This window comes from Impatiens glandulifera, chromosome 7, assembly GCF_907164915.1.
Source record: "Impatiens glandulifera chromosome 7, dImpGla2.1, whole genome shotgun sequence".
In the NCBI taxonomy this organism is placed as follows: Eukaryota; Viridiplantae; Streptophyta; class Magnoliopsida; order Ericales; family Balsaminaceae; genus Impatiens; species Impatiens glandulifera.
In genome coordinates this window covers 5,134,965-5,152,666 of record NC_061868.1, presented here as the reverse complement: position 1 = coordinate 5,152,666, position 17,702 = coordinate 5,134,965, and the positions used below count along the sequence as shown (strand labels likewise).

The following is a 17,702-nucleotide window of genomic DNA, read 5'->3' as shown; positions in this document are numbered from 1 at the left end:
ATGTATAATCGCTTTACCAATAGTCAATCGGGCATTTCTATAGTCCACAAGGTCCTCCCATTGACCCCACATCTGAAAAGGGGATTCGGAATAAAAAGGTGTTGTAGCTCAGATTCGTTAGCATTCTGTCCCTTCAAGCTTGGCAATACCAAACTCTTTCGTGCTAAAATAGATTATTGTTGCTATAGAGTTTGAACTATCTATGGGGTATTACGCTTCAAAATTTTAATAGTTATAGACAATGATTTTTATAAGTTTCTCACTATTTAGAATTTGGTTAAACATTGCTTACCAACCAGTGTGTAAGAATAATTTTCATTGTCGCTTATAATCATAGTTTTGAAACCCGTTCGGTCATTAATCCGGTGAAGAGACTAGGTCACTAGGGTTATTGGTTCAATCGGTGAATCAACAGGTTCAATTAGTGGGTTTCATATAACAATAAAATAATATAAAATTAATAAAAATTCATCAAATTGTTTATACAATAAAATAGTTAAAGTAGAGATTAAAATTCAAAATTTTACTTTGCAATTATAATCTGTTTATTGTCTATATTAAAGACAACACAATTAAAATAAACACAAACTTTTAAATAATAGATTAACACAATTAAAATAAATATCAACTATTAATTATTCGTAAAAGACTCACATCATTCACCAAAATCATCACCAACATCATCAATCACTTCATTGTCTTCAACATGGACAACAATATTGTTCTCTTCATCTTCTTCTCCAATATCTAGTTCATCCATATTTATAATCTCAAAATTTGCATCTAAAAAAAAAATTTTACAAAATGAAATTTTAGGAACTTATATTAATAAACTAATAAGTAATACAATAAAAAAAAATTAATCACCATTATGTTAAGAGACTTCAATGTTACATTCTGCTAGCTCTTTTTTGAATGTCTCCAATTCATTTATGGTTAAAATTGGAGGCTCATCTTCCAAAATTCAATCTTGAGTTGAACTAAATTCCTCAAAATCAATTGGATCGTAATTTCGAACACTTGCATTTCTACCAACAATATATAAAAAATATATCAAATATAATCATTAAAAGAGTCAATTGTGGTCAGACAAAGGTAAATGGAAGATAGATAATAGTTGATTCTTGAGTCGTATCCTGATGGCATGTATATCTTCATTAATTTGATATAAGAAACATGCACAATGTGCCTTTATTGTAATCTCAAGTTGTAATGCACATAAACTAAATCATTCGGTCTTTGATGCTCTAGCATGTTCCTCTTTTTTGAATGAATATGTTCAAATATGCTCCAATTCCTTTCCCAACCAGAAGAACTATTTGTTTGACTTAACACGTATAGTTAACTTTTGTAAATTATGTGCACTGCTACCATATTTAAATAAAATATATAATAAATTATAGCTAAACATATTGCTATGTAATCTACAAAAGAACATGAAAAAAATATACTTAGCATCACATCATGATCTCTTATAGAAGATGTCCTACCAAAATCTCCTTCTGCAAAATGAAACAACTTCTGCTATTTAGTTAACTTGTTCATTAGATCAGGATTACCATACGAATACCTCTAAATCACATCCAAAACACCTAATTGTGCTTCCCTATATTTCACCATCTCATTAGGATTGTATTGAATAGGATTAAACCAAAAAACAGCGACATGAAGACTTTTATAAAGTTGTTTATCTCATCTTCGATCAATTATATGTAAGTAGGGATCAACCACTTTTTTTTCTTCCTTTAGAATCTTCTTACCAACTCTTCTCTTGCTTTATGCATCGCAGCAAACAAATACTCATTGAAAGAAAAGAAACGATTGTTTTTAAATAGAATAAACATGCTAGGTTAACCCGGGCTGCCGGATTTTCGTGAGTTTAACTGGGTTGATTACAGTTTCTATTTTTTCATCAACTCAATCTGATTTGATTGACCGGTTTACCGGGTTTGTCAGTCCGACATGCGGGCCGGACCTGGTTTCAAAACTATAAATTTTACATAATTTATTTTTTGAATAGTATATATTATTAATATTTTTTAATAATTGGTTTAAACAATTTAATTATAATAATTTGTATTAATTGTAAATGATTAAAAATAAAGTAGAGTACCAAATATTATTTTAATTTAATATTCAAATTAATTATATAATTATTTAAAATAATATAATAATGTGTTGTTTATTAATACCTGAGAAATTATTTGTGTAAATTAGTGTTGTCCAATAAATTAACTTATAGTTTATTATAATTAAATTAAAATTTTGAAATTATAAGGAAATAGTTTTTTTTGTATGTATTTCAAAACTTTTAATTATCAAATGTTAAGTTTAATAATTATTTATTTTGATAACAACAATTATATAATTTCTTGTATCTTGAGAGTTTGTATCTAATTTTATTTAAAGACACAAATTTGTGATGAAAATAATTAAGTAACTAAATATTTATATTAAATATTTAAATTGTCATTATAACTTGTTTGATTTAGGGTTATTTATAAAATCAAATTTATTTATTGAAAACTTGGTTTTAGATTATTAAGTTAATTATTAAAATTTTATAAAAAAAATAAATAAAAATAAATATTTTAGTTAATATTTGAATGATAAATGAATAATAACGAGAGAAAAGGTTATTTGAATAATCTTACATAAAAAAATCAGTATTATTTAATATTTAAATTAAAAAATAAATAGTATATATGTTTAATTAATAATTTGAATCATTTTGATAAAATAATGATGAGATTATGATTACATTCAAATAATGGCCTAAAACAGATCATTGTGACAGGTCTCTAATTGTCTGCATTTCCATACACCTAACCTTGTAGGTTTGTTTGATTTAGTTTATTCTTATAATAAAATGTGAAATTGTTATAAGATGTTTTTAAATTATACAATATTGTAAAATGTTATTTGATGAAATTGTCAACTTTTATAAACCAACTTATTTTGGTTAATATAGCTATATATGAGTATATGGTTAAAACTAATTAAATTATTTTCTAAAATCATATTAAACAAGTTAATATTTTAAGAATAATTACTTATTATAACTTAAAATTTAATTAAAATAATAAAATAAATATATTTTTTTAATAAGATAACAAAAATAATTAAAAATATATCATTGTCATTGTTAATAAAAAACAATTAAAATATGTCACTATAATTGTTAATAAATCAATGTTACAGCTAATATTTTGTTACTCTCATATTTAAATTTAACAAATTTTAACCTTAGTTGTATAATTTAATATAGTATAAATTAAAAATGATTAAATATTATAACTTAGAATTGAGTTTAATAATAAATTAAATAATAATATTTTAACAAAATAATAAAAATATGACATTATGATTGTTAATAAAGGATCATAATTTGAATAAAAAAATAGAGAACATGAATTCAAATAATAATATTTTTAATAACATAACAAAAATAATTAAAATATGTCATTATGTGTTAATAAAAAACAATTTAAATATGTATGGTTAATAAACCAAGTTAATTTAAATAAAATAAAAACATTCAAAATTTATATAAAAAAAATAATTTAAAATTTAGTCTCATGAATATTAATTTATAATTGTGAGAATGAATATATTAAATTTAAATTTTCTATTATATATGATATAATTTTTCTATACAAAATTTTCCACTTAAATATTTATCATTTATGTAATTTTTTAAAATTTAAAGTTGACAAATTTCAACCATTGTCTTATGTTTGACTAATATTATTAATTATAATTTTGTAGATGAATATACTAATTTAATTTTTTCTCATATATATGATTATTATTTTCCTATATAAAATTTTCAAATAATTTAAATCTTATATATTATAAAAAAGGTCATTATTAAAATACTTATTTTATATTTATATTTATAATTATATATATAGACATATAATAATTTTAATTTTTTTTCTATTTAAAACAAAATATTAATATTAATTAAAATATAAATTATCTATTAAATAAAATATTGATATATTCTTTAGAAATAATATTTGTACTAAAATAAAAGGATTTATATATAATTATATATATATATATATTAATATATATATATATATATAATAAAAGTTTGTCATGTTTTATATGGTTATGTTCAGATGATACTTTATAATTATAATAATTGTATAATTATTTGAAATAAATTAAAAGATAATATATAAATATTAATTTATATTTTAAAGTAAAATAAAATTTAAAATTAATTACATTTATCAAATAATATATATTTTCTCTTTATTTTTATCTCAAATTAATATTATATTAATAAGAATTAAGATATTTTTTTAATTATGTATTAACTTATTAACTAATATTTAAAGTATATGTTTTTTAATTAAACTTCTTAACCACAAATTGAATTTATTAAACCGTGTATTAACAATAAGATTCAAATTAATTAAATCACTAAAATATCAATAATTAAATATTAGAATAAATTTAAATTTAGTATTTAAAAAAATCAATACTTAAAATTGAACTATATAACTTTTTTCTAACAAAACAAACTTAATAATTTACTTGAAAATAAAGTGTCCATGTTAGATAGCCCAATAACAAGAAATAACTATAAAACTCAATGATATTAATTTGGTATATATTCCTTTTTACCATTATCAAATTAAGGCAGATTTATATGATTAAATTTTTTCACTTGAATTAATTTCCTTAAACAAAACAAATATAATATGAACAATAATAAAAACAATTATAATCCAATGAGAATTTTGTTTGTCAATTATAATTGTGATATAAATGAAGGAAAATTATTTATTTTTATTACATAAAAGGAAAGAAAGAAAGAAAAAATTCTTAATAAAAAATTAACTAAACTGGATATATTTGAAAATAAACATGTATAATTAGAAATTATGTAATACAATAATGATAATAATAAATATTTAGTCCGTTGGATTCGAATCGGGTGGCGTGTCGTCGGGTCTGGGTTGGGCTTTAGATATAATAATATTATTATTCCAAAAGCATTAAACATTTCACACAAAAAGGTGAGTTTTTTAAAGAATCTAAAATCCCTCTTTTCTCTCTCTCCTTTCGCTGTTGCCTTTCTCCTCTTCCAATAACCAGCTTTCTCTCTCTATAATATATATATATATATATATACACACAGTAGTTGCAGAAGGAAGAACAAGACGATGATGACGATGGAAAGGGGAAGAAGATGAAGATGAAGATGAAGATGAAGACGATGATGATGATGATGAACAATGGAATTGGTTGAAATTAATTAATCGAATCAATCACCAATTGCTTACGATTTGATTTGATTTGATTTGCTTCATTCAAAATCATGAAACCTAATAATCTACCTCCTCCACTCGTTAATCGTCGTCGCCGTCCCGATCTAACACTACCTTTACCTCTCCGTGATCCATCCTTAGCAGTTCCACTTCCATTACCGCCACCATCCGCACCTTCATTCTCAACAAACTCAAATCATCTCCATCTCATGCCGTCTTCCATGGCTATTCCCGATATGGACAGACTCAACCGGATCGGAAGTGGTAGCGGAGGAACAGTTTACAAAGTGATTCACCGTCCAACAGGAGGAATCTACGCACTCAAAGTTATCTACGGAAATCACGAGGATTCAGTCCGTCGTCAGATCTGCAGAGAAATCGAAATCCTCCGAGATGTAGATTATCAAAACGTAGTGAAATGTTACGATATGTTCGATCACGCCGGAGAGATTCAAGTTCTTTTAGAGTATATGGATGGAGGTTCTCTCGAAGGTTTACATATTCATCGTGAATCTGCCTTAGCTGATCTCGCGAAACAAGTTCTTTCCGGTTTATACTATCTACATCGAAGGAAAATCGTTCATAGAGATATCAAACCGTCTAATCTATTGATTAATTCGAAGAAACAGGTGAAGATAGCTGATTTTGGTGTTTCTAGAATACTAGCGCAGACGATGGATCCTTGCAATTCATCTGTGGGGACTATTGCTTACATGAGTCCAGAAAGAATCAACACAGATCTTAATCACGGGAGGTATGATGGTTACGCCGGCGATATCTGGAGCTTGGGGGTTAGCATTCTTGAATTCTACGTGGGTAGATATCCGTTTTCGGTTTCGAGACAGGGAGATTGGGCTAGCTTAATGTGTGCGATTTGTTTGGCGCCGCCGCCGGAGGCACCGGAGACGGCTTCACGTGAATTTAAGGATTTCATAAGCTGTTGTTTACAGAGGGAACCGACTAAGAGATGGTCGGCGGTTCAGTTGTTACGGCACCCATTTATTTCTCCACCACAACTACAGCCACAACCAAAACCGCAGACCCATCAGCTAATGCCGCCGCCGCCGCCGCCACATTTTTCATCTGCTTAGGAAATGGGTGATTTAGGTTTAGATTTTGAAGGGAGGAAGAAGAAGAAGGGGGAAGTTATTTTTGTTGATGATTATGAATTATTATTGTTGTTGTTTGACTTGATTAATGGATTAATGGGGGAGGAGAAAGGGAAAATCTTTGACTCCTAATTCTTAAATTGAATGTTTTCTTGTTAGAATGTGATATGGTTTTTGATGGGTTGATTTCCCTTTTGCCGGTTTTGATTGAAATTCCGGCCATTCGCCGTCGTGTTCGCCGGCGTTTGTGGTTGGGACAAAAAAGATTCCCTATCAATTCATACGAGGCACTGACCTGGATTACTTTTTTATATTGATCATCAATCCATCATTATCTCTTTCTCTCTCTATTTCTAAATACTCTGGTTTGGATTTGTGTGGCCCATGGTAATGACTTGTTTCATATTTACTTATTTGAACCGTAGATGTCGGGTAAGTTTGATTTAGCTTATTAACAGGTCAATTAGATAGGATTGACTTAATCGTTCTAACTTATTCATTACGTAAAATTATTCTAACTTATTTATTCCGCAGACGCTAAATTATATGCTAAATCATTCTATAGTGATTTATTGTGAGAACAAATTTATAATCAAACTCTTAAAGAATCCAATAATGTTCGGGAGAAGTAGACACATTATATTCGGGGTGAAATATTATATGAAATTTCTTGCAAGTATAATTCACTAGTTGATGTTTAATAATTGGGTAGTGGTTGGAAATTTTGATTTGAGAATGTTATTAATAAAAATTTACATAATTTAAATAACCATTTCAATTATTTTGATGGACTATTTAGTTAAAAAGAAACATAGTCATTTAATGATAATATTAATCGAATGTGTATCCTTTCCAATCTTAATATAACTTTTTTTGCGATGATACGTTTGTGAAAGTTGATTCGTAACACGCCTGATTTTCTGTTTGGGCGACGTGTTTTTTTTTTTAATATTGGTGGACTTAAAAGGAATTATGTAGTTTTTAATTATACATTAAATATATATATTTTTTAAATAATCACATAGTTATGCTAATTTTTGTTTGTGACCCCAAGAGAAAATATTGTGGAGCTTGTTTATTGTATATTAGAAAATCATATTGTTGAATTATCTCTAAACCTTTAGAATTGAATGCTTATGAATAGGTGAGGAATTTGAGTGGCGTTTGTAATGATCTTAAGGATAAATTGAAAAGGTGAGGAATTTGATTGGTGTTTGTAATGATCTTGAAAGGGAAAAGAGAGATGGCAATTTTTCTAGTTGGCCTCTGCTAGATTGGAGCCTCTTGATCTTGTGTTGAGTCCTACCGCTTTTACGAAGTTGGAAGTGTTGTTGCTGCCAACATATAGTGCACGGAATTCTGTTAATATCGGTACACCGACAAGTGAGAATTTATGAATTTTTTCTTGGGCTATAAAGATTATAGGTATTACGGGTAATAAATGAACATATTAATCGAACCGATCCACGAATATTCCTATTAAACTAAAATAGATTTAAAAAAGCGATATTGATACCCGATTTAAATAACAAATTTATATATTTAAAATTTTATCTCGTATGAGAAACTTTTCAGACTATAAATATTGAAATTTACGATACTAAGTTTGTGATCTATATTTAATTATTGGGTACTCATCCAGCTTAAGTTGATACATACCCATTTTAAATTAGTCTTGTCTAATTTCATCTTGTTGATTAACGAGATGTTATCAATATAAGAATTCGAATCGCGGGATCACTTTAAAAAATATTAAGATTAATTTAACTCCTATAAATTTTAAAACAAATTATTCTTCTTCTTTAGTACTAGATATATTTTTCTCAATAATATTATTATTGAATATTAAGCCAGCCTTACTCGTGAGTTTTCATGAAGGTGATTTGAGATATAATTTTTTTTAATTTGTGATTGTAATTAAAGAAAATACTGGTTTTAAGAAAATGGATGTGATTTTGATTTGTTAGTGTGTTTGATTTCTTATTGAATGTTCATAATTTTTTTATTTAGGTGTTTTGACAATAAATTTATAATTTTAGAAAGATATGATTAATTAATATGTTTGTTCTTTCAAATAAAATAAATAAGTAAAATATTATCATAAAAGTATATTTTTATCATTTATTACCTTATTAAAATTCAATAAACTTATCTAAGTGTCTTTGATCAATTTTGACATTTGTCTTATCTCACTTCAACTTATACAATTTTTCTATTGAAAATTGAATGAGAATATTATCTTAGAGATATTTGCATTCTTATTTTGAAAACTTTGAGGTTATTAGAAAATAATATTTCGATTATTATCACAATCAGTTTTAAAATTGGTAATAGTAAAAATTGAATGTTAGTATTTTTGTTTGGTAGTAAAGTTATAACTAAATTTGATGAAATTTTTTTAAATGAAGATTGAACAAAGAAAATGTTTTTTTTAATAATATTTTAAATTAAAATAAAATTTAATCAACTTTTTATAACAAAACTTATTGATTTTAAATTATTTTTTGATAGATACATTACACTCATTAAAGTAGTTTATGGGTAAAATATCATTCGCAATGGAAATTTATTTTATCTTCGGTTAATGTCAAAAATATTATTAAAATTACGAGTTTAATTCTCACTTAAAAACTTTAAATTAAAGTAAAATTTATATCATAATAAATAAATCAAATATATATGAAAACATTATATCATAAATGACATCCTAAGTTGTAGAGGAGACCTACACATTTACTAATATTTTTTTTAGGCTGAAGTTACTTTAATTAAGAACATTCTATCACGAATTTAATCAATTAAATTTGTCATATTTATATAGACAATCATTTTTCACCCCCAATTTTATAGTTTATGCTTTTAATAAATCCGAACTCAAACAAGTTTTTTGAATTCATTCAGGGACTTATTGCACGATTAATTTTAAAGACGATTACTTTTAGAACAATTGAGTTTTTGAAAATAATTAATTTTAGATTCTCAATAAAGTTAATGTAGTAATTAATTACCTTGGATATTTATAAAAAATAAAAAAATATTTATTTTACAAAATATATATTAACGTTTTTATAAAATTTAGTGTTATGTATATTTTATTTTCTTTAAATTAGATTAGCTGTTTTAAAATTATTAGATTAGTTGTTATACTAGTTTTGCGATTTTATTTTTGAATAAGTTAGTTAGCATTATTTTATTTTTTTTAAGAATAAAATAATACTAACTAACTTATTCAAAAATAAAATCGCAAAAACTAGTACAACAACTAATCTAATAATCTTAAAACAACTAATCTAATTTAAAAAAACAAAATATACCTAATAAAATTTTATAAAAGCGTTAATATATATTTTGTAAAATAAATAATTTTTTTTTTATAAATACTCAAGGTAATTAATTAAATAAAACATTGAATATTCTAAGTATAATAACTTCCCTAAGTGTTGCAACATAGACAAATTACTACCTTAACTTTATTAAAAATCCAAAATCAATTATTTTCAAAAACTCAATTGTTCTAAAAGTAATCGTCTTTAAAATAAATCGTGCAATAAGTCCGTGAATGAATTCAAAAAACTTGTGTGGGCTCGGATTTATTAAAAGCATAAACTATAAAATTGGGGGGGTGAAAAATGAGTATCTACAGAATACCCCTCTTGGACAAAATTTGTAGAAAACACTCGGTTTTAGAAAAATGCATGTCCAAGCTTGAAAATAGGCACATCGTTTTGAAAACACCCAACTTATAGTTTATTTCGGATCCTTTGAATGAAAAGAGAACAAACCTGACGAGTCTCTCAGGAGACCCATGTAATTTATCTTTCATTCTTCAAAGTCAGTTTATCATCCACTCATTGACGATTCACCTTTGTTTAGAATATGCATCGCTCCTAGTTTATCGATCGTGTAAATCGAGCCTGGTGGTTTCGACCATATTTCTACACACATCGGCTAGTGTTTGGATTGTACATGAGTACACATCTTGACTCAGTTTGTTGATTGTATTTTTTTATTACTCTTTTCATTGAGAAATATCATAATCATTTTAATCACAACTCTGTTTAGTGATTATGTTTATCTCGCTTTTCACATGGAGCGAAATTTTTTTTTAATGATTATTCTAACCACAACTCTACTTAGTGATTATTATATATTTAAGTATCGCTGATCAGTTTAGCGAAATACTATATAATCACAACTCTGCTTAGTGATTATTATAGATATAAGTTTCGATTGTCAGTTTAGCGAAATATTTATTTAATCACAATTCTATTTAGTGATTATATATATTTAAGTTTCGCTGGTCAGTTTAGCGAAATACTTATTTAATCACAATTCTAATTAGTGATCATATAGATTTAGGTATCACTGGTCAGTTTAGCGAAATATTTTTTAATCACAATTCCGCTTAGTGATTATTATAAATCTAAGTATCGCTGGTCAGTTTAGCGAAATACTATTTAATCACAATTCTACTTAGTGATTATATAGATTTTAAGTGTCGCTAGTCAGTTTAGAGAAATACTGTTTAATCACAATTCTGCTTAGTGATTATATAAATCTAAGTGTCGCTGGTCAGTTTAACACGTTTTTTACATTTTTTACGTTTTTAGCACGTTAATACGTTTTTGACACGTTTAACACGTTTTTCACATTTTTGACACGTTTAATAAGTTTTTCACACGTTTTTCACATTTTAACACGTTTAACATGTTTAACACGTTTAACATGTTTTTGACACGTTTAACATGTTTTTGACATGTTTAACATGTTTAACACGTTTAACACGTTTCTGGTACGTTCAACACATTTTTGGCACGTTTAACACATTTTGACACGTTTATCATGTTTTTGGCATGTTTAACACATTTTAACACGTTTTTTTCACCATTATGACATATTTAACACATTTTAACATATTTTTCATGTTTTTAGCATGTTTAACACGTTTTGACACATTTAACATGTTTTTTACGTTTTTCACATTCTTGACACGTTTAACACGTTCTTAACATATTTAACACATTTTCACACGTTTTTGGCACGTTTAAAACGTTTTCCACGTTTTTTGCACGTTTAACGTGTTTCTCATATTTTTGACATGTTTAATATGTTTTTCACACGTTTAACTTGTCAAACGTTTATGTTAAACGTGTCAAAAACATGTAAATGTGTTAAACATGTCAAAAACGTATTAAAATGCCTAAAACATGTTAAAACTTATCAAAACGTGTTAATGTGCAAAAAAAACATGTTAAACATGTGAAAAATATGTTTAATGTGCAAAAATGTGTTAAACATGTTAAAATTTCAAAAACGTGTTAAACGTGCCAAAACGTGTTAAAATATGAAAAATGTGTTTAATGTACCAAAACGTGTTAAATGTGCTAAATGAGCCAAAAACGTGTTAAAACGTGTTCAACATGTCTAAATCATGAAAACGTGTTAAATATGCCAAAAACGTGTTAACGTGCAAAAAAAACATGTTAAACATGTCAAAAATATGTTTAATGTGCAAAAAACATGTTAAACGTGTTAAAATGTCAAAAACGTGTTAAACATGCCAAAAACATAAAAAACGTGCTAAAACGTGAAAAATGTGTTAAATGTACCAAAACGTGTTAAATGTGCTAAAAATGTGTTAAATGAGCAAAAATGTGTTAAATGTGTTCAACATGTCAAAAACGTGTTAAACGTGCCAAAAATGTGAAAAACGTGTTAACATGTGAAAAACATGTCAAATATGTCAAAAACGTGTTAAGCATGCCATAAACATGAAAAACATGTTAAAGTGTGAAAAACGTGTTAAACATATAAAAAACGTGTTAAAATATCAAAAATGTGTTAAACGTGCCATAGACGTAAAAACTGTGTTAAACTTATCAAAAACGTGTTAACGTGTTAAATATATCAAAAACGTGTTAAATGTGCCAAAAACATGAAAAACGTGTTAAACTTATCAAAAACGTGTTAAACGTATTAAACATGACAAAAACGTGTTAAACGTATTAAACATGACAAAAACGTGTTAAACGTGACAAAAACGTAAAAAACGTGTTATTAATGGGAAAACGTGTTAAACATGTCAAAATCGTGTTAAACGTGTCAAAAACGTGAAAATGTGTTAAACGTGCCAAAACGTGAAAACGTGTTAAATGTGTGAAAAACGTGTTATAAGTGTGAAAACGTGTTAAAAATATTAAAAATGTGTTAAACGTGTAAAAAACATGTTAAGTGTGTGAAAAACGTGTTCGACTTAAAGTTGGAAGATGATTAGTTTATATTTAGATTAATAATAGAGAATTAAATTATATTTATATAATTTGGGTAATTTGGATAACTCTAACCTAACCCAAATTAAATTCAACCCATACTCAACCCAACCCAAATTAATATTTCAGGTTAGGGTTGGGCTTATGCTCACCCTAGTAGAGCATCAACAATTTCTGAATCATTTGGATTGTTATACCAAGCTTTGGATTGTTCCCTAAGAACTTGTTGAAGCTCCACTTGGGTTATATTAAAAATGTAATTATTTATTTTATTTTATTTTAAAATGACTGTTTTGCTCCCTTTCGTGAGAGGAAATATGAGAAACAGAGAATATGTGGGAGGAGATGATCCAATCCCTAAAGCTCTTCTTTAACATGAAAAGATGAGTAAGAAAACTAGAAAAATAACCATTGTTTAAGTAAATAAATAAATAAAAAAAAATCAATTTTGACCACATATATATTACCCTAATTGGCATGACAATCAAGTTAGTTTTTTATTTATTTGGGAAGAAAACATTGATATATTTTTTCAAGTCCCATTATCCCGATCAATATAGATGTACTCCCAAATAACTATCCGAGACATCCGACTTAAAATGCTTATATGTTGAGTTTGAATATCAAATAAATATATTTTCTTTACATAATAAATCTAATTTGTAAAAGGGTCTTATATAAAACTATTATAGTGGGATAAAAATATACTACATATATATGTACATGTTGGTATATGGGTGTACATAGTGCTTACCCTCGTGGCATCCATGATTATAATAATGATGACATATATAATATACTATAAAATTATTTGGGGGAATGATTAATAATAATATAGACAGTTAATTAAAATAATTTGATGATAATCACAATATATTCGGCCGCATACACTTATATATATCATGATGACAAATCTAAGTATAAGAAAATCATGTTAGTGGATTAATTAGGTTAGGTGAAGCACATTCACATATTTTTTTTTTTCATTTTTTAGAATATATATATAAACAAAATTCTTTCATTTTTGTTAAATTAGATGAGTTGAGTGGTTAATTTGTGGATTGACTATTCATAAAATATGAATTGTTTAAATTAAAAAATTGAGATTAAAAGTGATATATATATATACTAGTTTTGAACTTATAATCTAACCATATAATTAAAATACTTTAATTAAACTTAAATAAACTAATAGAGCTCTATATTTTAAATTAATGTAAAATTTGATAAATGCGTGATAATTATTTATATAATTAAAAAATTTGTATTAATTTCTTATAATATATATAAACAACATTTTCAAATTATTATATTATTGCACCACAATGCACAATTCATTTTGTTAGAGTAAATAATTTTGAATGTCAATTTGCAATTTGAAACGGATAAATTTATAAATAAGATGTAATTTTAAACTATATTAATATAAATATTATTATTATTTTAAATGATGCTATACTTTTTATAAATTAATTTTAAATATTTTTTTACATTTATTTTGTATTGTGAAATATAAATCACTAAAATGTGGGCAATTGACTTATAATTAGATTTTTTATTTTTATTTTTATAAAGATAACTATTTTGACATTAATAGTGTTTATTTTTTATTTTTTTTATAATATGAATATGTTGATTACGATAATTAGAGAACTAAGTCGGTGTCGGACACTCGTTGTTATTGATATAATTTTATATATTAAGACACGCAACAGATTTTTTTATATTTGTGTATGTTATATACTAGTTCTTATAATAATGATCATTATTTTAATTGAATTTTTTTTTTTTTTTTTTTTATAAGAATTGAATTTAAGGGTGGGTCAATAGGGTATATTTTATTTTTTTATCCATACCGTATACCTCATCAAAAATTTCAGTATAAAAAAATTCATACATTTATCTTACCTTAATTTCGGTATACCTTAATTTTGGTACGGTATCAGTATTATACTTTTCTTACCTAAAAAACATAATAACTTAAAAAAAAAATTAAATTAAAGATTTACTACATAAAAATCACACAAAATTAAAAATTAAATATATTTATCATAATATAAAATATTTTTTTAAAATCCAACATTTTTAAAACTAACAAATATTAAAAATTAAATTTAGTTACAAATTAAAATCATCAAGAATAAACATAAGTATAGTCTTTAAGTTAGATTAAGTGGATACAAGAGATTTAGAACGTCATTCAATATAGCATTTGTATCTACAATTCTTTTTTATAAATTGATAATACAATTAAGTGATAATAATAATAATAATAATAATAATAATAATAGTTAATTTAGACTTAATTAATAAAATATCTCACTTTTTTTAATTTGTTTATTTTTATTAAACAATTCAAGTTCATCACGATGATCTTTTTCTAAGTTGAATTCATCTTCTTTAAACGAATCATTTGTGCACACTAATGTTTTTAACATTTAAGACTCAAATTGCTCTTAAAAATATCAACTATCCTTTTATCCAAACTAAAAATAGACTCACTAATAACCGTTGAGGATGAAATTTCAAAAATATCCTTGATTGTAATTGAAATGATTGGGACTTAGTTTCACTCATTTTCACCGCTCCAAAAGATTGAAAGTTTGGTTGGATCTTTTTAAATTTTATCGTCAGATAGATGACATATATTGAATAATATTACGATATAATTATATTTTGATTTAATTTTAAAAAATTATGTTTTTATAATTAAATTAATAAAATATATTTATTTTCTTATAATATTATACATATATTAATTTATAAATACTATTTCGATATTTCGGCCTATCTCGATATACCAAAATTTTGAAAATCTCTTACTTTTACCGCACAAATAATTTTGGTATCGGTATTATACCTTACTTTTTTCGGTTTACCTTAAAAATCGATATTTTCGATATATTGTGATACAGTATTTTCGATATACATATAATATCGGTAATTTTGAATCCGATATATTTAATACGTTAGACAAAACTTTTACCCTCTTTAATCTAATGAGCAGTTTCATTTTTTTAAGGGATTAATTAGTATATACTTAGAAATCACTAAAATAATAATAAAAGAAAGTAAGATAAAACAAATGAAGAAAACTAAAGACAGTGGAAAATATATAGTGGACTTCTTCTATTAACTTTACCTAAGAAAACCCTACACTATGCATTTATAGTAAGGCATGACATTAGGCTTAGGCCCATACAACTAAGAAACTAAAAATGACATTAAAACTCATTCTAATCCTAATATTTCATCTCAAATTCACAATGCTACTAGCCAGTATGTAAAATTAAAGATCAATTAGACTTATTGCAGACGATACCAGAAACGTTTAAACTCACAACCAAGGTTGACCCTAGGGGAGGGGAGCAAGACAACCCGCCTAGGCTCCAACCTCCCCGAGCCCCTAGAAGAAAAAAAAACGGTTTATACCAGAGTTGAAATCTCGATCTTCCTAATGTTGCTATAACATTTAACCAACTATACTAGATTATTTTGATAATTTAAATACAAAATTAATATATGTTTTCAATATATTATAAAAGTTAAATAAATTAAAAAATTCCAATTAGCTCTCAAACTCGGGTCGGCCTGCTCACAACAATAGACAAAGGTTCACCAAATTAAAACCAGCAAGCCCAAAAAGGAATGTTTAGGATGAAAAAGAAACATGAAAGAGAAAATGAAGGAAACATTTAAAAAAATTAACAAACAATTAAAAATAAACCAAGTAACCAAAAAAACACCAAACAATTAAAGAGAAGCCATAAATATGTTGGTAAATCTTTTTATGCAAATAAACCCGAGTTTCTTCCTAATAGCAACATCTATTTAATAGATTTCTGAAACATTTAAGATAGTTAGAAATATTGTCTAAATTCATACTAGAATAAATCAAAATAAAGTAAAATAAAATAAATTCACTTAAGTTGAAGATTGACTATTAAAATAATATCAATATCTCTTGTTTGTACTTAAGTTTTTCGAAAATAAATATATCCCATAATAAAATAGATTTATTGGTAATTAGCCATCTAACCACAAATACAACTACAACAAACTTTTATATAATTTGAACAACAATCAATGTACTTGTTTTTTTTTTAAAACAAAGTATAAAAAAGAGAAATAAAAATAAAAATAAAATCCACAGGAGATTTGAGTGATTTCTTAGAAATAGATAACTTTTCCATTTGTGTGTTCAGTGTTGTATTAGTTGAAATTGTTGATCAATTTGGAAACACTATATATATATAAAATGTTATTTGGTGGAATTCTTACCATTATCATTCAAATGAATGAAATGTTTTTATTACATTTGAAAACCACCATCATAATTGTGAATATTTTCTTAATTCACATTCAATTTATCCAATCAACCTTAATACAAATAATCAATCAACTCCAATAAAAAAAATTGACAATTAATTTCGAATTTTTGAAACGATAACTGAATTTTTAGGAAACTAGTATTATCTGGTTTCAACATAAAATATTCTTAGTGAGAAAAACTTAAACAAGTTTTTATTATCTTTTTATCTTTTTATTTTTCATTTTAGTTAAAAAATAATTTTGCAAAAAATAAGTTACTTAACCCTAATAAAAGAGCATTTTGATTACGGGGGAGGATCAACTTTCCCATATATTGTCACCTCTTTGTCCCATTTGAAAAAGTATGCTTAAGACGATGTAGTTTTATAGTTAAATATTTATCTTTATTATATTTTTAACCTTACTTTTTCAAATGGCCCCTTAGATTACATATTTTACACCCTATATGAAGTGTAGTATATATAAGAGCTCATTTTTATGATTTTTTTTAAACAGGGATACATCTATTTTCTTTTGTCAATTTATTAAGTATGAGACAAAAATGTCACTGATTTTATTCTTTCTAAACAAATTCAATTATTTATTTATTTATTTATGAAATCAGCATAATTATTAAAATAATGTCTCAATTAAATTTAAAGCATTTTTAGTATGAATTAATTCAATACATTTTTTATACTCTATTTTCCTTTGCCAATTTATAAGTC

General features: G+C 25.4%; 1 protein-coding gene across 1 annotated transcript; it reads left to right on the top strand.

The window, feature by feature from the left end:
- Positions 1-5,148: 5,148 nt before the first annotated feature.
- Positions 5,149-6,735, top strand: LOC124944620 (mitogen-activated protein kinase kinase 5-like). Its single transcript, XM_047484919.1, has one exon. It carries the CDS (start codon positions 5,336-5,338, stop codon positions 6,374-6,376), a length of 1,041 nt encoding a protein of 346 aa, XP_047340875.1. The 5' UTR covers positions 5,149-5,335; the 3' UTR covers positions 6,377-6,735.
- Positions 6,736-17,702: the final 10,967 nt, after the last annotated feature.

What these genes read in the sequence shown, in the direction of transcription:
- LOC124944620 (XM_047484919.1), top strand. Translation starts at nt 5,336, where the DNA reads ATGAAACCTAATAATCTACCTCCTCCACTCGTTAATCGTCGTCGCCGT.